At 42.2% G+C, this 19,850-nt stretch overlaps 1 protein-coding gene across 1 annotated transcript; it reads right to left on the bottom strand.

Annotated features, from left to right (window-relative positions):
* Nucleotides 1-453: 453 nt before the first annotated feature.
* Nucleotides 454-18,140, bottom strand: TEKT4 (tektin 4). Its single transcript, XM_030578999.1, has 6 exons — nucleotides 17,545-18,140; nucleotides 9,595-9,665; nucleotides 6,550-6,693; nucleotides 4,593-4,815; nucleotides 2,595-2,749; nucleotides 454-809 (listed from the first exon to the last, which is right to left on the bottom strand). Exons 1-6 carry the CDS (start codon nucleotides 18,076-18,078, stop codon nucleotides 593-595), a joined length of 1,344 nt encoding a protein of 447 aa, XP_030434859.1. The 5' UTR covers nucleotides 18,079-18,140; the 3' UTR covers nucleotides 454-592.
* Between the last annotated feature and the right edge of the window lie 1,710 nt (nucleotides 18,141-19,850).

The raw sequence follows: 19,850 nt of genomic DNA, 5'->3' as shown, positions 1-19,850 counted from the left end.
TTCACTAGCTGTTTAGCTTCTCTTTAAAAGTAAACTGAATTGGTTTTGATTGTTTTAAATCATTTCATTCAATACCAGATTATACATCCAGGTATCATGGGTTTGCTTTGTATAGTTAGTATTCAGATTGTCACCTGACTGTGAAAACTGCAATTTTACTTTCATAACCCTTGGGCAGCTTGAAACTAAAATCTATTTAATCTATTTCCTTACTGAAGTGTGTGTTCTTCTATTTCCCAAGGACACTTATTTGTTCACTATAAAGTTGCTTGAAAACAATGGTGTTAGAAAAGCCTTTCTTTGTTCCAAACCCCCCACATTAATTTATTTGATCTGAGGAAAAAAGCCCTGAAACATCACATACTGTATGAACTATGCAAGCATAAAGAAAACAGAGATCAAATTTTAGGTAGAATGCAAATGCAAGAACCACAGCCAACTGCGATGTTCTGCTTATGCATTTTTATTTAAATAAAGGAAATTAACAGCAAATTATATTTCTTATTGACTATAATATTACACACTTATAAAATTAAATATCTTAGGTTAAGATTTTCTATCAATCTTCACATCATTAATACAGAAGGTATTGCTACTGGTAACCTGCTAGTTTAAGGACAACAGGGTATCGCGTGCGATGGGCCATGCACTTCTGCCTATCAATAAAGATGCTGTTCGATTTCACAGCAATCTCCTTCTCTAGACTCATCCGCGTGTCTTCCAGGTTCCTCAGAGACTGTTCAGCCTCCAGTAGTTTTTGCTTCAGAGACTCAATGGACTCTGTCAGTTCTTCAACTTCACTGATCAACCTGAATAGAATTAAATAAGTAATCAAAATTAGAGGAAGGCTCCTAAGGCATGCGAGCTGTTAGTTCTCTGGTCAGCAGTCTTTATTCTTCTGAAACTCAACAGCACAGTAATTGGGTTAGTTAGTCTGTATAACGGCTAGCAGGGCCAGGTGGATGCTAAGAACTTTGGGCCATAGGATTATGAAATGAAGCTGCTCTCCGAGCTGTGAATGCAGTCTCTTCCAATAAACATAAACCTCGGAATAATTTCAAAATAACTGTAATTATAAAGGTCTCCTAAAATTTACATTGTAAAAACAACAAACTCCAAGATAACCTTTCCCCATTTGGAATAGTCATGAAAGAATGATCCATTGTCCTAGATACTAATCCATTCTGCAAGCATCCCTTGTTAACAGCTGAAGGGCTAAAGATGATTTAGATGACTGATTGATTTTTGACTGTCTGAACATTTATGTAAGCCCACTTTTTTCCCCCTGTTCGCTGGTGTACAACTGGAGGAAGTACTGAAGCCCATGGCGTTACTTCAGATGTAGGTTGATGTAAGTGAAATCACAACATGTTCCTTAGGTTCTTTTTAGAATGAATTGTAGAGAAGATTTTCAAAGCCATAAAAGGCAGTTAGGTGCACGACTCTCATTAAAAGTTCACAGGAGTCCCCCACCAATGTTTATTTCATGGGAAAAGGGGATGCTATATAAGGGGTAGGTATTGGGGGGAGAGGAGTAATGTGAAACAATATAAGGCCCCATTTCAGCAAAACAATTAAACACATCCCTATTCAGCAGAGCACTTAAGCATGCCCTTATATCCTATTATAGACAATGCACATATTTAAGAGCTTTGAACAGGGATGGTTTGCTGAATCAGGGCCTAAATGAATGTGCCTGAGATAGCATAAAGCATTTGAATTAAGTAAACCTATCACATCACTGTACAGAGGAGAGAAGCAACATGTTGGCTTTGAATGGTGTATATTATTGCTATAAACAACTGGGAAAGCTGATCACAAATTTTCCTAAGGGCAGGGGGAAAAAAAACATGTGGGAGAATCAATTACAAGCACTATAATGAGATCAAGAGTAACAAATTACATTCTGACCTTTAATTTGAAAGGATTTATTGCCCTCCAGTTTTTAAATGGATTATTACTGAAAATCGAATGCCATCGGCTAGTTCTTTGGAGAAGCTGATGAGTTTTCTCAGCTTGTGGAAATGCACAGCCCATTTACATTCACAGTGCTTGAAGCGTAATTGATTCACCGCATAATCCACCTCACAATGAACCTCTGCCAAGAGTGTACTGGCTGCAAATTATTTACAACCTGTCTGGTTATTTTGGATCAAGTTGGATGAGTAAAGAACCCCACTGTTCAAAGAAGAAAGCGGACAGATATGTTTATGGATTCTCTATTTATAAACATGTTGGACCTGATTCAGATCTTTACACTGATTTCAACCACGTAACTCCCAGTTTACATCAGTGAAAGGTACTGGAATCAAGCCCAGTAATTAAGAGCTGATGGTCACATGCTACAAAACTATTTCGTACAACAGTGGCAGTGACATCATTAAACTTGAGGATTAGATAATTGACATTTCAGAACTGGCGTCAATGGGTGAAACTCCATTGAAGAAATGATACACCCATTCACAACAACACGTTACTGTGAATAAGTAAGCAATTTATTTCTTTGCCATTGTATGTCTCTGCCAGGGAGAAGTTCTCAAAAATGTCTTTGATATAATTAGGGTCTTTAAGGACTCTCTCTTTAATGTGTTTACCTGAATTGTGCTGGATCTCTGCAGAGCTCAACGTTGGGCCTAAAAGATCTGTCATACAGCCTTGTCTGAGCCACTTTCAGTGGAGCTTCTTTGTCCTTAATAGCTTGTTTGAGAGCAGCAATGTTGTTTTCTTGATCTCCAATCTCTTTAAGGGTCTGTTTGAAGTGAATATCCATGAGAAAGAACAAGTTTAAGACAATAAATTTAACTTATATGGTATTATTTGTGTGTATAGCACTTTACAGACATTAAATGATGGGGCCTCTTCAAGCTCCCAAGAAATCAACAGGAGTTTTGTATTTGCTGGGTTGCCCTCTCCTTGATGCAGAATATGGGAGGTGCAAAGGTTGTATAAAGCTCTTTTGTCTCCTTATCTCTATTCCCACACTGAGCAGAATGGAAAATCTCATGTCCACTTTAAAGAGAAGCTGAAGAATTTTTGCAGCTAATTAAATACTACAGTCTATTTGTATTCTCATCAGAACCTGTTCATGGCACAATCCATCTCAGTGAATCATTTCTGGCACTGCAATTAATGTAAATTACTCAAAAAGTGACAGGCTATTTTGAAATAGATTGGACAGATTACCTATGCTTATGTTCACAGCTTCCTGGCATTAGCGAAGCTGGAATCACTATGAAAATGTGAGAAATACTGAGTCTCATCTCCTTTAAAACCAGTGAACTCCACTGACTTTGATGGAGTTACTCCAGAATTAAATCAGTGGAAAAGAGAGTAGAATCAAGGCCTATTTCGGATTTTCTTTTTTACAGGGTATTACACATTTTCACAGAATTATTCAGTCATGAGTTGCTGAATGTCAGTATGTTGCATCTGCCCCTTGGTTGGACTTTAAGGAGAAAAAACAAAATGGAAATTGACATTAATGCCCATAGAACTTCAGTAGTATTACAGAGGATGCCCTTAAAAAACAAGTACCATACCAAGGGGATTGTTCTTACACACAGTAGGTAATACATTTAGAATGCAGAGGGTACCATGCTAAATGCTCCCTTTTTAAGAGTGTAATAATCAAAATAATCTTGGAAAGCAACTCGTGGTTACTGGCAGTGATGTATGTGATGCTGACTACTGTAATCTTCCCTTGAAGATGTACAGTCACAGAAAAATATTAACAAATTTATTTCAGCATGGGCTTTTGTGAGCTACAGCATCCAAAGAAGTGAGCTGTAGCTCACGAAAGCTCATGCTGAAATAAATGTGTTAGTAAAAATATTCTGACTAGTGCATTAGACAAGTTATGAGAAAGATACCATAATGCACACTACTGTAGATGCTTCTACTTAGGAGTGACATGTTCATAAAAATGTTACCATTTCTCTCCACTGCCACCCCCACCCTTCCTCTGCTAGCTCAGAGCTGCCCTTCAATGGGATCCAAAGCTTTTTACTTTGTCTCCAACAACATCTTGAAACATCTCAGCCTATTAATAGCTTTTAAATAGGAGTCTATGTTGTATGTGTATATGTTACTGCATGTACAGCAAGATACACGGTGTGTACTATTCACAGATGGATACAGTGGGGAAAATCCACTCCGGGTTAATTCCACTGACTTTAGTGGGGATACACCTGAGATGAATATTGACCTAGTAGTTTACAGCTAGACAGGTGGGAAACACCTATTAGATCATGAAGTTCATCTCCTTGCCAGGGCAGGAGTTAGGCCCTGATTCAGCAAAGCACTTAAGCATGTGCTTAACTTTGAGCATGCATTTTAAGTCCACTGTGATTTAGTGAAGCAGTGACAATAAGGGAATTTAAGCACACACTTAAATGTAAGCATGTGCTTAGGTGCTCTGCTGAATCGGGGTCACAACTGGAAACCCTAGCAGATACTAAACTGATGCAAAATACTATTCTGTACTCTAAATAGACTAAGCAACTCTTCTTTCTTGATCATTCTACTGTGATGAACTCAATATGCGTGAAAACTAATGGAAGCAGCTTAGCCAATAAACTCAGGGGCACCCTTACTTTTTTCAAATGATGTTCCAGTTTGTGTTTTGCATCTTCCATCTCTTCGCAGCGTTTAGCAAAAGCCTCATCAACGGCAGCACATTGCAAGCGCAGATCCTCAGCTGTGTCATGAAGGATATTGTCAATCAATAAACGGAGGTTGATGGAAGCCAGTCGCTCTCGCTCTGCCCTATAGATGTTGTCATGGCTGAATTTTGCCCAGGTTTCAGGCGTTGAGGCACTGTAAGGGATAGGGCAGAAATCACTCTCATGAAGAGCTTTGTTCACGTTGCTTTGGAAAAGAAAAGCCAAAGCAGAACTGTTCCATTTCCTTGGGTTTCATCATCCCATAGACTTTCCTGCCGTGGCATGCATGCTTTAGTATTACTATAAATAAAACATGGGGGAACAGCAGGTGGGAGTACTCTCACCTGTCCTCTCACTTCTGAAGCAGGGAGAGAAGTGAGACCCCATCTGGAATACTGTGTGCAGTTCTGGTGTCCCATGTTCAAGAAGGATGAATTCAAACTGGAACAGGTTCAGAGACGGGCTACAAGGATGATCCGAGGAATGGAAAAACTGCCTTATGAAAGGAGACTCAAAGAGCTTGGCTTGTTTAGCCTGGCCAAAAGAAGGCTGCGGGGGGATATGCTTGCTTTATATAAATATATCAGGGGGGTTAACGTTAGGGAGGGAGAGGAATTATTTAAGTTTAGTACTAATGTAGGCACGAGGACGAATGGGTATAAACTGGATATTAGGAAGTTTAGACTTGAAATTAGACGAAGGTTTCTAACCATTAGGGGAGTGAAGTTCTGGAACAGCCTTCCGAGGGAAGTAGTGGGGGCAAAAGACTTTCCTGGCTTTAAGACAAAGCTTGATAAGTATATGGAGGGGATGTTATGATAGGATTGTTAATTTGGGCAATTGATCTTGGATTACCACCAGATAGGTCTGCTCAATGATCTGCGGGGAGATGTTGGATGGCATGGGAACTGAGTTACTGCAGAGAATTCCTTCTTGGGTGCTGGCTGGTGACTCTTGCCCACATGCTCAGGGTTTAGCTGATCGCCATATTTGGGGTCGGGAAGGAATTTTCCTCCAGGGCGGATTGGCAGGGGCCCTGGAGGTTTTTCGCCTTCCCCTGCAGCGTGGGGCACGGGTCGCTTGCTGGTGGTTTCTCTGCAGCTTGAGGTCTTCAAACCAATTTTGAAGATTTCAATAACTCGATCCTGGGATAGGGGTTGTTATAAAATTGGATGGGTGGGGTTCTGTGGCCTGCCTTGTGCAGGAGGTCAGACTAGATGATCAGATTGGTCCCTTCTGACCTACGAGTCTATGAGTCTATGAGTCTATGAGAGATACACTATGTAGAATCTCAAAAGTTCTATCACCTTTAGCAAATAGGAATAAAGGCAAAACAAAAAATAAGAATAACTCATAAATCATAACTATACTGAGAGTGGCAAACATTGTTAAGACAGCGGTACATAAGCACTAGGATTTCTAGCCAATTAAGCTTTACAATCCATGACTACTTTATCTACAAAGCAGATTGAAATATGATTCTGTGGTAATACTTTGCCATCTGTTGAGCATCAGAAGGAACTATATAACATTCTGTAAACTACGTTGCAGGTTGGAGGGGAAAAAGTGACAAAATTTATAAAAGTTAAGCAATAAAATTCTGTTCTATATAATAGGGGTGCAATTTTTCTTTCAACAAATAACCCAGGGCCTTCTGTAATTCAATCTAATTGAGCCTTTGCATTGACTTCAATGAGTTTTGAATGACACCCTCCCCCAAATGTTTATAACAAATTATTACTAAGAATTGATATTTTGCAAACATAATATGTATTTGTTTGGCGTACAATAAATGTATATACAGAAATGGTGTGGTTTTAGCTGATACAGAGGATACTTTACATCTCAGTGGCTTTCCTTGTATAGGTTAATAGCAAGTAATCCTCACCTTTCCTCAAACTTTGATGAGCTGGGATGGAACTGGATGTTGGTGCTCTGATTATTGTATCTTCCACATTTGTCATCAATGTTGTACGTTTCCACCTTATCAGACCAATCCATTTCACAAATCTGCTTGTGATCTCGATTTAATCTAAAAAGGTGACGATTACCACAAATCAGTACTGGAAAAGTAATATGACCTTGCAAAAACACCATGAAAATGTATGAGTCCAGAGGACAGAGCCTAGGACTTTCAAAGAAAGCTGGGTAGGTAACCCTCCTCAGATCCTTTGAAAATTCCAGCCCAAAATCTATTTCTCCAACCGTGCACAGCAGCACCACACTACCCACTTCCACACACACCCCAAAACTCTCCTCTGTACTAACTGCAATAGCTGGTGCTCTCATGGTGAGGTGAGGAGCTGGACCTGGGGTTCACAGAGTAATCCTGGTGGGAAGGTGGCCCATATGGGAACTCCATAATGTGACCCACGTTGTTTTCTTAGTCCTTTTTCCCCACTCACCCAAAGTTTTTATCAGGGAGATAGCATGATTTGATCCTCAGAAAACACAGTTATAATGACATTAAACAGTAAAGTTGTTGCTTTATTCTAAATTAAATCTCTCCTGCCTACCACAATTAATTTAAAGATCTTTAGCAACAGTTAGTTATAAAAAGTACCATTTTTCTCTCACCTGTTACCACCAGATGTCAGTATGAACTAAGGAATCAAAAAGTCTACAAATGTTAACCCATGTAATACTACACCAAGACGATCTTAAAACAATTACTAACGCAAACTAAAGTCTGCACTCAATAGATCCTGTATTGTGCTTTGATGGAGATTTTGATGCAACAGCCCATATTCTTCATATAAATCTTGTTATAATAGGATTATAGCATAACTATGATATGTTTTGTGCAAGATAAGGCATGTTAAGGTATCATTGGAAAGGCTATGATTTACTGAATATGATTATCCTATTTGTATGCATGCATCATTTTTGCATCTAAAGTTAGGAATATTGACTATACATCTTAACTACAGAAGTGTTTACACCTGGGGAATGCCCATCAGACAAAATGCAATCAGCCTGCCTGGTCAGTTGGGGACAAGTCAATGAACACTAGGTCTTTGAAGATGCTCATCTCCCACCTTCTGGAGAAGCTTCCCAGAATGCTACAAATGGCCTTTGACTCATGGCTGCTTTGACACTGCAGGGTCATGTGATCATGTCACCTGGTACTGGACTCCAACATAGAATACCAGTATTTTTCCACTGAGGGGGGTGGGAATCACACTGAAAGACAAAGGATTCTCGCAGTATGTAAATCCTATTTAAGGCTGGGAAGTGAGTTAATCAGGGTTCTTTCTTCACTGAATCCCCGCCCAGGATGACTGTTGGAAACATCTAAGAGTATGTCTTCATTAACAGAAGTGCTTTAATGTGGCTGTGTAGTCGTGGCACGAGCACTGGGAGAGAACTCTTCCAGCTCTCTAAAAATACACACCTCCATGAGGGGAGTAGCTACTAGCGCTGGGAGAGTGGCTCCCAGTGCTGGTGCACTGTCTACACTGCCACTTTACAGCGCTGAAACTTGCATTGCTCAGGGGGGTGTTTTTTCACCCCCGAGCGAGAAAGTTGCAGCGCTGTAAAGTGGCAGTGTAGACAAAGCTTAAAAAAAGACAAAAGTGGGGGAAGAGCTGGAAAAGGTGTCTGGCCTGTGAAAGAAATGCCTAAAACAACATTTAGGGTGAAAAATTACAACTTGTAACCAGTTTTTTTTAGTGTATTAAGCTTAGTTTGTGTGTTTGTTTTATTTGCTCAATAATCTGCTTTGATCTGTTTGCCATCCCTTATAAACACTTAAAATCTATCTTGTGTAGTTAATAAACATGTTTTTGTTTTCTCTGAACCCAGTTTGTGGGATTCATTACTGGGGGGGGGAGCTGTGCCTATCTTCCTCCACATTGAGGGAGGAGGCAAATTTCAATAAGCTTACGCTGTACATTTCTCTGTGCAACGCAAGATGATACAATTTTGGGTTTTCACCCCAGAAGGGGTGTGCACGTGAGCCCTGGGCAATTCCCTAGCTGAGTCTTCCCATGCAGAGCTGATTTCAGTGTCCACCTCATTCTGCAGCTGGGTGTGTCCCTACCAGTGTGTGCTCGAGGAGGCTTGAGGGCCTGGCTCAGTAGATCAAAGTAAGGGCGCCCAGGCTGGAGGAACAGGCGGGATCAGTGGTACCCCAGTACATCAGGTGGCACCTCAGAGTGGGAGGTAACCCATCACAGAGGTAATTAAACTATTTGAAATTGTTGAGTGATTTTTATAAGCATTCTTTATTAAAAATAATATTCTGCTTTATATCTAACAAAATATGACAAATGCTGGCTGATAAGAATAAAAGATTTTTAAATGTAATGTGTACTATTAATTGTCTCACCTTGAAATAAGTTAGAATTAAGTAACCATCTTACTTCCGGACTGGTATATTATAACATAAAAGTAAACACTACTTTTCAAGAGCAACACACTTCCATACTAGCAAGGATACTTTCAGTTTTTTTCACTTCCTTAGTTCATAGTGACATCTGATGGCAACAGCTCCGGGAGAAAAAAGGTATTTTTTTCCTAACAAATTGTTTAAAAAGAGATTTTAAAATAGCTGTACTAGACCCAATGCAACAGAGCAGTGACTTCAACAGAATAAAATATTTTTACTGTACTTCTATCTAAATGCAATTTTGAGCCATCACAGAACTAGACAGATATATTTGAAAGCAAGATGAAAAATTTGACCTAAAGTTATAGAATAATGGAAACTATCATTACAAAAAGACGTGGCACTTCTCTTACACCAGCTGGCTTGTTTCCAATGCTGCCTTTCCATATAGGTAATTGTATCTATTTTGAGGGCTTAAATAGAATGGTAGGTAGTGCATAGGCCTTGTGAATTTCACCTACTGACAGTTGTGTCCATAGATGCCAGGAATGAATTTGGTCCTATAAATCATTAAGAACTTGGGAACAGTGAAAAGCATCTTACTGCATCTGGTTAACAGCTTGCATCAAAGTTCTTTTCAGAAGTTCTTGTACATTTCTGATAAGTTCAACTTCCTAGATAAAAATATAAAAATTATGATATTCAGTACATCCCATTTTCAGAGACCTTTGCTTTCAACCGGTACTGGTGCATTGCTAAATTGTCCACTAATTATCCATTCTCTTTGTGACACTATTTTTCATTATTGTAAAGACTTTGTCAAGATCTTCTGCAGAGTTAGATATGATTCAAATATAAGGTAATCAATCAACATTGAATTCACTCAATAAATTACAGGTTTGTGACACTTGTCTTAAATTGAACTAATGCTTAAAGTAGTTCCATTTTTTAGACTTTGTTGTTTTAATACTGCATGTATATTAAGAGGAAGAAATATGTTTTATCATATTTAATACAAGGTTTGCAGCTGTGCAGGTTGCTATATAGATGTTGGTGCTAGACCTTTTACAAAATTATTGTATGTTTAAATGGCTTTAAGGCACCCATTGAAAAATAATCTATTGAATTTCAAAGCCTTGTCATATCGGATCAGACCAACTTAGTCCAGAATCCTGCATCTGGTAATGGACAACACCAAGGAATATAGAAAAATCTCATAATGCATCTAGTCAGTTCAACAATATTGTAGATGGAGGAACAATTGTCTCCTAAAGCCAACATATGATTAGTTTATGCCTTGAAGAATTGACCCATCTCCTTGATAATGGGACAGATGTCTAAAGCCCCAGTTTGAACTGATTTACCATGCTAATTTCATCATTACATTTATTTGGATAGGAAACTAAAAGTCTGTATTTTAAAATATCCTTTACTGATCAAGGAAGCACCTTAGATTGTCAGAAGTTTGCTTTGTTCCTGAACTACCGATACCTAATGAAGTGACCTTTCTGACCTGGAAGTTTGTACACTGTTATTTATTAGCTGGTGCAATAAAAGATGCCACACTTCCTATCTCATTTCCTCCACTTATTATTTGTGGCCTAGACATTAAAAAGAGCTAGAGGACATGAAAAACTCCTCATTAATGTTGCTGTTCTACTCCAATGACAGTCATCTGGCCAGCAGAGAGAGAATGTATTTACTAACAAACCCTATTCTTAGAACTGGGCTTGCACCAGCTGCTTATATTACAATGTTTTAGACAAATAAGGATGTATACAAGCCACTGACATATCAGTTTATTCTCCATGAGAAACAAAGGAGGGAAATAATAAAGAACGATTTATTTCAAGCGGAAAAAAGGACAAGTCTGATCAGGGTGAAAATGGTATTTTTAAGATTCTGAGATGCACAGTTAAAATGAAAACTAAAAAGTTGACAGTGTCTCTTTAATAAACTGCCCTTGCAATCAGGAATACCAAGGAAGGAAATGTTATGAGGTTTGAATTGTTAGCACCATTTTGTTACAAATATTTTAAAAGATTTAGCAAGACCCAATATTTGAAAAACCATTCAAGATAATTGATTTCATGTTGTATTGCGTATCCCCAGTATAAATAAAGAGGCAATAAATAGTATTACCTATGATTAATGTGCAATTTAATTGCACAGCTTTGAATATGAAAAGCCTTCCATTACCAATTAATAGATCTCTAACCTGAAAAAAGAGATGCAATACTAAAATAAAGGAGACTCTTGCTGAATGACCTACAATAAAAGTAACTGCGTTTCCACTGGGGGAGATGTGCACTACCAAAGAATACTTACGAAATGCAGAAGCAATACCCATAATCAATGGCAGTCATAATGCTAGTGGGAAGTAGATAAACCTAATGTGCTCCAGACACACAGGTTTAAATAACAACCGCTTCTGGATGCTGATCTGCCATATGATTTTTCATGACATTTAAAATAAACTCCATGCTAATTCTTAAGCTGCATAAACTGGCAGAGCAACCTTAGGAAACACACAGCCAGAAACCACTTCAGTAACTATGCCTTTTAGCTCTTTGGGAAGGTTTAGTGTTCCCAATTTAACGCCAAACCTTAAAGTAGAAGAGCTTCCCTCTTACCCTGAAACACTGTGTGCAAATAAAAACGTCGAGTGTGTTCAAACTAGCAAAAGACACCTAAAGGCCCCCCAGTTTCCTGCCAGTGGGAGTTTTGCCTGAATAAAAGCTGTGGGATTGGATGCTAAATATTCCCGATTAAGGCCTCAATCCTCCAAAATGTATGCATGAGCTTATCTTTAACCCACTAAGCTCAGTGGGCCTACTCAGTGCCTAAAGTTATGCTCTTGTGTAAATCTTCACAGGCTCAGAACTGAAGACAGCTTACCAAATAAGAAACAGAGGGATAAATATGATTGAGCTATGTAGTATTCCTGCTCGCCAATGCAAAATGCTCCCCTTCATATCTGTAAAGGAAATGGAGCCGGTGTGGTGCTTAGGGTGACCAGGTGTCTGGTTAGGGATAGGGTTAGGAGCCCATTCCCCCAGTTAGAGCACTCACCCCTTCCCACACCCCAACCTCCTGCCCCAGCCCAGTGAAAATGAGGGTGGGAGTGAGCGAGCCACTGAGGGGAGGGTAAATGTATTGAGGTGGGGGTGAGGCCTCGGGGAAGGGGCGGGGCTAGGGGTGTTTGGTGGTTTTCTGTGATTAGAACGTTGACAACCCTACTGGTGCTTAAAAAAGGGGGAAGTTTTGCCTCTGCAGCATGTGCCCTCTTTCCCCAACCCCAAACCTGCAGAAGCACCTCCATGTGGCTCCACAGAGTTCAAGGCTGCAGATTTGGAGGGGGCCAGCTGGAACGGGTCAGAGGAGTTGGCTCCCCAGGCCTGCAGGGGAACACAGCCTGATGCTGTTTGAAATTTCACTGCTTCCATGAGCATCCATGATAAAGGGAGTCAGAGTCTGGAAGCACAGCTAATTACTCTGACTCTCTATGGGGAGAGGTTTGTGGTTCAACAAGTGGTAGAATGTATTTAGAGAATGTATATGAGGAAAGCAAAATCAAATGCACAGCTACAAAACAGAGAATAATTGGCTAGGTGGTAGTACTGCAGGAAAGGATCCAGGGGTTACAGTAGATTACAAATTGAGTAAGAGTCAACAATGTGATACAGTTACAAAAAAGGCTAATATCTTTTTGGGATGTATTAACAGGAGTGTCGTATGTAAGACCCAGGTGGTAATTGTCCCGTTCTACTTTACATTGGTGAGGCCTCACCTGGAGTACTGTGTCCAAGTATAGGCACCACATGTTAGGAAAGATGTGGACAAATTGGAGACAGTCCAGAGGAGAGCAACAAAAATGAAACATGGTTTAGCAAACCTGATCTCTGAGGACAGGTTAAAATAAAATGGACATGTTTAGTCTGGCAAAAAGAAGACTGAGGACTTGATAGTCTTCAAATATGTAAGGGCTATTATAAATATAGGGGTAGTTCAGCTGTGAAACAGGCTTCCAAGGTTGTGGAATCCCATCATTGTCCAACTGGTTCTTAAAAATCTCCAAACACAAGTCAGGGATGGTCTAGGTTTACTTGCTTCAGCCTCAGCACAGGGGGCGGGACTTGATGACCTCTCAAGATCCCTTCCAGCCCGACATCCCTATGATTCTATGAGTCTATATTACCTTTATCTAGAGTGTGTATGGAACTGTAGTATTAATCAACTTGAAGGCCCTGTATATATTATGAGACGAAGGGGATATTAAAGGATTTTAGTCACTAGCAGCACTTTTGTGGTTCAGACAATGACATTAATGTAGATTTGTATTTCTCAGAGTTGTAAGTATAGGTCTTGATGGACGATATGTTCTCATTCCAGTCTTTAATGTTCTCACGTATATCTGGTCGTCTCATCTATTAAAATGAACTATTATGAAATCTAAAGAGATCTTGGTTAATTTTCACTTTTCTTTTCCATAGTTAATAATCTTCATGGCCATCATAAAATGATTGTCAATTAAAAACGAAATGAACATTTTACAGTTTAAAATTTAGTAGGTAATTTATTTTATTACAGTTTTTAGTTTTATGGTATTATCGATGATGTTTTCCTAAGTAGAATGAATCTAGTGATAAATCCATCGCAATGAATAATTGTGTGTATCTCATTAATATCACTTGGAGAAAATAATGGGAATTTTTAAAAGCAAATGTTTGTGAGTTTCTTAAACCAGGGAGGTATAAGCAGAGTTTCCTGCATAAACCAGGGTTGCATTTGGCCCTAAATTAATCAATTCAGAGACTGCATGTGTAGAAATACAATTTGACCTGCAGAATATACACATCTGGCACATGATTTATACCACCATGTGACAAGCCCATGCTAGTGCTTATAATATAATATGAGATGCAGGCACACAAAGTTATTAACCTGGCATTACAATGATGCAGAGGAGATTTAGAGTAGAGGATGAGATGTGCTATGATAGTAAAATACATCACTCAGAGTTAGATGCGTGTTTAGTTTTTCTGGAGTTCAGACATTTCACGTGCAGTAGTCTGATGTTGGAAGAAAGAAAAATGATCATCTTTATTCATCAGGAAAGACCATTCTGCTCCTTCCTCCAACCTCCCTTTCCTAACCGGAACTGCCCTTAAAATACATCACTTCAATATGTCATCTAAGTTGATTCACTCCTTTCTGAGTAAAAGTCACCTAAGTAATTCACAGCAATTTATATTACTCACCTGAAGAGCTTTCACTGAAACATATTCATCCCCCATTATGGTAATAGTGAAACTGGCAGTATTACATATCACCCTATGTGGTCTCGATATGACTCCTCCCTCTAATACCACTAGGAGGGAGAGGCTGAAACCCTCTATATGACAAAAAGTAGCAGGAAATCTTCCCTCTAGCTACCCCTAGTTTCTTACTGTGGTCATCTGCTTAAGTGACTTCTGCTGGAAGGAAAAGGAAATCACCCTTCCATACACAGGGTTTCCCCAGCTTGCGTGTCTGTTGGTGCTGTCTCTATAAACACCATTGCTCAGATCATCAAAGGTATTTAGGCTCCTAACTTCCATGTGCCCAAGCACTGCTGAGAAGGTGCCTATCTTTCAGGGACTCTTCAAGAACTGAGAAATGCTTTCCACTGCTGAGCAGAGGAGAGCAAAGGATTCCATATATTAGTGAAAAGGCCCCAAAATGACAGGAAAAAGGAGCAGTAACTTGCTCTGCCTGTTTCCACCTCACCCCCACATAGCTACAGCTATGTGAATTTGGGGAGCCCGGGAGTAACCACTCTACTTGATACATCCATCCCCACAAATGACAGATTTCCCAGGGGGAATGAACAGGGCTCCTTGCCAAGCACACCTAGTAGGAGAAGAAGCAATCAGCTTAGTTTGCAGCAAGGGAGATTTAGGTTAGATATTAGGAACAACTTTCTAACTCTAAGGATTTAAGGACTGGAATGGGTTAGACAAACACCTGCCAGGGGCAAGCTAAATAGACCTTCCTGCCTCAGCATGGCCTCCTGTGGTCCCTTGCAACCCAACAATTCTATGATTCTATGGAGATTAGTGCACTGCCATATTAGGGGTACCAACAGAAATAAGGCTGGAGTGTGCCAAGCCTACTAGTACGGAAGGAGGGCATAAAATCAGTGAAGAGGGACTGAATCAATTGGACAGACGCCCTGGAATTCAATTTCCCCATGCGATCAAAAAAACCTCTGCCTAAGGGAATGTATGTCAGACTCTCCACACAGCTGACCAGGTAGTGTCTTTGGAATACGGTTTCCCTACCTTTGAGTTTTCACTTGGGAGAGGAACATATGGATCACTGTCCCTGTCCCAGTTTCGAAGGAAGAAATGACAAACCAAGAATGAGCAGCTCTGATCCTCCATTGCTTGAGGGAGGGGTTAGAGTGGAAGGTGGTTGGACAGGTGAACAGGATTTGGAACAAATTTTTAATAAAACTGCATAACTCCTCCAAATCAATATGCAAATGGAAATAAACCTACCAGCAAATCAAACCATTAACTTTGAAATTTGTGCAATGAGCAGTTAGAACTCATGGCCGAGTGACAAGTATTACTATTCTATGATTGGAAACAGCAAGACATACAAGATAGAGATTGATTTTGTGGCATGAGAGTGGGGCATTTAGCATAAAAAGCTGGGAAAGTCACAAATAATTCATTTCAAATCATTCTATTTGCAAACATCTCTGCTGCAAAATCCATGCATTTCAGTTAACTCTTGCACTGTTGTTATGATTCTCATATTATTCATTCCTTTCCTCCTTCTTCATTGCAGAGGTCATTGGCATGGTAACAGAATCTTAGCTTCTCAAGAGTTCATCTGCTTCTGGTGCTTATGCCTCATCTGAAATCACATCATTCTTTCTTTATGACTTCTCCAGTTGGCTGTCGATGCTTTGTTGTCAGAAACAGAAGTACGATTTAAAGTGAACAACTAGCAGCAGGAGCAGATGGACTCCTTAGAAAGGAACTAAGTATCCTTCATAATAGTGAGTAACAGGTGAGAAATACAGGAAATAAGCTATGCCAGACAAATATTTTTGTAAATGTATGTTTGACAAAGTTCTCCATAAAGCCACTGCATTATCTTTTATGGTATCTAATAGTTATCTCATATTTTTACTATCAACTAGAATATTCCCATGAACACTGGTTACAATATCTGCATGATCCCAATTAAAGAACTCCTATAATATTGTAATTGCTTCCCATCCACTATGAAATCCAGTTCTGTTTTTTCTAAGTACTAATATTACCATTTAATCTGATCAATAACTCATCCTAAATCAGCTTTGGCTCCTTCAAAATATATTTTGTAGGTATTAACTGATTTCTTAGATGCAAGAATAAGGAGAATTCCAGAATGTAAAATGGGTCCAGAATCTGTCCTCAGTTACACCCGTGCAACCACAATTATTCATGGAATTGTACAGCTATGAGAGCAGAATTTGGCCCAGCGAATTTTGCACACAATATCGCATTGAAAATCCCAGCATCTCCAAAGAAGGTGCTAAAGTTTCTGCTGGAGGCAGGAGGCTCTCTTTGGGGAACATGTTCTGAAACAGTTTAGTTCATGTTTGCTAAACTCAGTTTGTCAGAAAAGTAATATCTGTATATGCCCTTTGCCTGCCTACACTGTCACCTTGTGATCTCAACACCATCTCCATCTTGCAGTATGATAAAGACCCTGCTTTGTGTTGAAACACCACCTCTCTCTCTTTCCCTCAGCAGGAGAAAAACAATCCCATGTCAAGGAATACAGTTAGGAGAAGGGTGGCTGGACTTTGCCCACCCAAGGGTTGCAACTGGCAACTAGCCAAGAACCTAGGGTGGCACTTAACTGTCACCTTATATTTTACATGGCAGTGCAACCCATGGATGCCTCACGCCAGCGCACCAAACGCGTGCTTGGGGCGGCATGCTGTGGGGGGCGCTCTGCCAGTTGCCGGGGGGTGGCAGGCGGCTCCGGTGGAGGTCCACCAGAGCCGCGGGACTGGCAAGCGGCAGAGCACCCCCCGCGGCGTGCCGCCATGCTTGGGGCAGCGAAATGGTTAGAGCCAGCCCTGGTGATGCTCCATGTCGACCTCAGAGGCCTCCCTTCTGATCTTGCTTGATCCTAGTCTGCTGGCAGCCCAGAAAGTACGGCTGGAGCGGGCGCTGGACCTGCCCGCTCCAGCCGCACTTTCTGGCCCAGCGCAGGTGGAGCTGGCAGCAACAGGGGCGGGATTCAATATCAAGACTAGGATCAAGGGGGAGAGGTAGCAGGCAAGGATCTTGGGTCTCCCTTTGTCATGCCCAAGCAGTTAGAACCAAACCCTTTTGAATATGACTTGGTGCAAGGCCAGAAAGTAGAGCCAGGTTTGTGTTCTGCTGGGACATGTCTCCACGGGCTGTGACCTCCCTAGTCTGTCTATCTCAGGGTATTTTAGCCCCTGGGCATTTTAGGGATGAGGCTGTGGACGGCCTCATGATCGGCCCCATCCCCATTCACCTTCAGCAGCTCCGTCTCCACCTGGTCCCGAACCAGGTCCGCCGGCTGCCTCCTCTCGCGGCACTGCAGGTTGTCGGTGGCGATGGTGTAGGGCACCTCGGTGGCGTCCAGCGCCCGCTCCAGCCGCACTTTCTGGGCCGCCAGCAGGTCGGTCTCGGCCGTCAGGTCCTCGATCTCCCGCTGGAGCTCGGCCTTCCAGAAGTGCGTGTCCTGGAGGCGCTGGCCCAGCTTGGCGGTGGAGTCCTCCTGGGTGCGCTGGGCCAGGGCGGCGGCGTAGGCGGCCAGGCTCTGGGACTCGTGGCGGCAGCGCTCGGAGCCGTCGCGGTCGGCGAAGGCCTGGTGGTACTGGGCGTAGTTGTGCTGGTGCCACTCCTCGGTCAGGTACTTGGCGGTGCGGAAGCCGGCCGTGGCCAGGCCGCACGAGGAGTCCGGCCCCGTGTTCAGCGCCGCCTCGTACACCTTCAGGGGCAGCTCGGACACCGGCACCGCCTGCGGCGCCGGCTCCCGGGTCAGCAGCACCCCGCTCTGAGCCATGCTCGCTTCCCGCCGCACAGCGGCCCGGCCCCGGGCACCGCGATCAGGAAAGGCCGCGGCTCGCTGCGGGGCCTTGCAACGGCGCCGTGCTCAGCGTCCTCCCGTTGCCCCGGCGACGGCGGCCAGCCAATGAGGGAGCGGGTGGGAGCCTTCGGCAGGGAAACCCGAGACAGTGACGGGTTAGCGTCCCGGCCGCGGCCGTCGTTGCCCGGGCGACGGTGGCAGCCAATGAGAGAGCAGAAGAGCCTAGGCAACGTTCTAGGCTGTTGGGAAGCTCTAGCCAAGCGACGGGGAGCGTGCCCGACCCCCGGTTGCCTGGAGTGACGGTGCCAACCAATGGCGTTGCAGTGCCTGAGGGAACGTTCCATGAGAGTGGGAGGGGGATTGTACTCCTGCTCTTAAAGGGCCAGAGCACCTGGTTTTGGGGGGAGTAGAGTGTGCCTTGCTTGGTGTGGAAGGGCTGACCCTCGTGGGTACAGCTGGCTGGCAGGGGGCGCAGGAGCCTTTGGCAGAGGCTCGCTTCCCCTCCTCGGAGTCACACAGGGCCTGGGCCCTGTAGCATTTACTCTGTGACTCACCTGAGGTCATCCATGCCCTCACCGGGAGCGACAAGACAGCTGCAGCATTGCCTGCCCCTCTGTTACTGGACGTACTGCCCCTCAACCCTGGCCATCTCTTTGTTTGCTTCCTGGAAGCAGATGCATCCCGCAGAGCTTTCAGAGACCCGCTGCGTTTCATGGCTGACACTGTACTGAACGCTTGGTGAAAGAACAGCCCAGTGCTGTGAGCTGCTGGCAGTGCAGAGCCCAGGAGACATAGGCTGTGTCCACACTAGAAACACTACCGCTGCACGGCTGTAGTGTAGGCACCTACAACAGTGACAGAAGTAAATCGCTGTAGTAAATCCACGTCTCCAAGATGCAGTAGCCAGGTCAACAGAATAATTCTTCCGTCAGCCTGGCACTGTCTACATTGGAGCTTAACTGTCTCCCAGAGGTGTGAATTTAGGTCGACGTAACTTTCTAGTGTAGACCAGCCCATAGCTGAGCAGTTTGGATTCCATACAGTAGAATGCAGCAGTGTAGAAACACACTACCCATAGCTATGGTATAATATGGTATAGACCTACAACAAAGCCCAAGGTTCGATTTCTCACTGATCTGCTTTAAAGAAAATAAAAAGACCATCCCCAGAAGCCAACACCCTTTACCAATCAAGCACTTGTGAATTATGTCTACAGCTATACCACCTGTTTAATTTTCATTTTGAGAATTACAGCAGCATAAAACTTAAAATTGAATTTTAATATCCGGGATATTACCAGGCACATAAATTAAATACAAATCTTCACAGAGTTAAAAGAAATGACCAGAAGGTGATGAATATTTCATATTCTGTTTGTAATTTTGGGAAGAAATTCAATATCAACCTAAAAGAGAAGTTTCATCTGGCAACAGAGGGTGCTATTGCCCTTGCATTGCCACTAAACAAGACTCCCCTGATCTTCAATGGCATTGTGATTTTTAAAAACCATATGTTCCTCATTCCTCCTGGTGTCATTCAGTGTAATCAGCTCTTAAAATGACATGTGGAGGGATGCTCAAAATATCCAGAAAAGTTATCCACTCTCATATACATGCAAATAGATAGATGGATGGATGGATGTTCATTTGAAATGAATCCGTGGCTGCTGAAAGGTGTCTGACAGTCTGAAGAGCCAATTCGCAGAACAGTGCAACATTAGCTATGGCAATGTAAGGCTCCCCCATGTT

Source organism: Gopherus evgoodei, chromosome 10 (genome assembly GCF_007399415.2).
Source record: "Gopherus evgoodei ecotype Sinaloan lineage chromosome 10, rGopEvg1_v1.p, whole genome shotgun sequence".
NCBI lineage: Eukaryota > Metazoa > Chordata > Testudines > Testudinidae > Gopherus > Gopherus evgoodei.
Note: the sequence above shows the minus strand (reverse complement) of the source record. Positions and strands in the feature narration are given on the sequence as shown.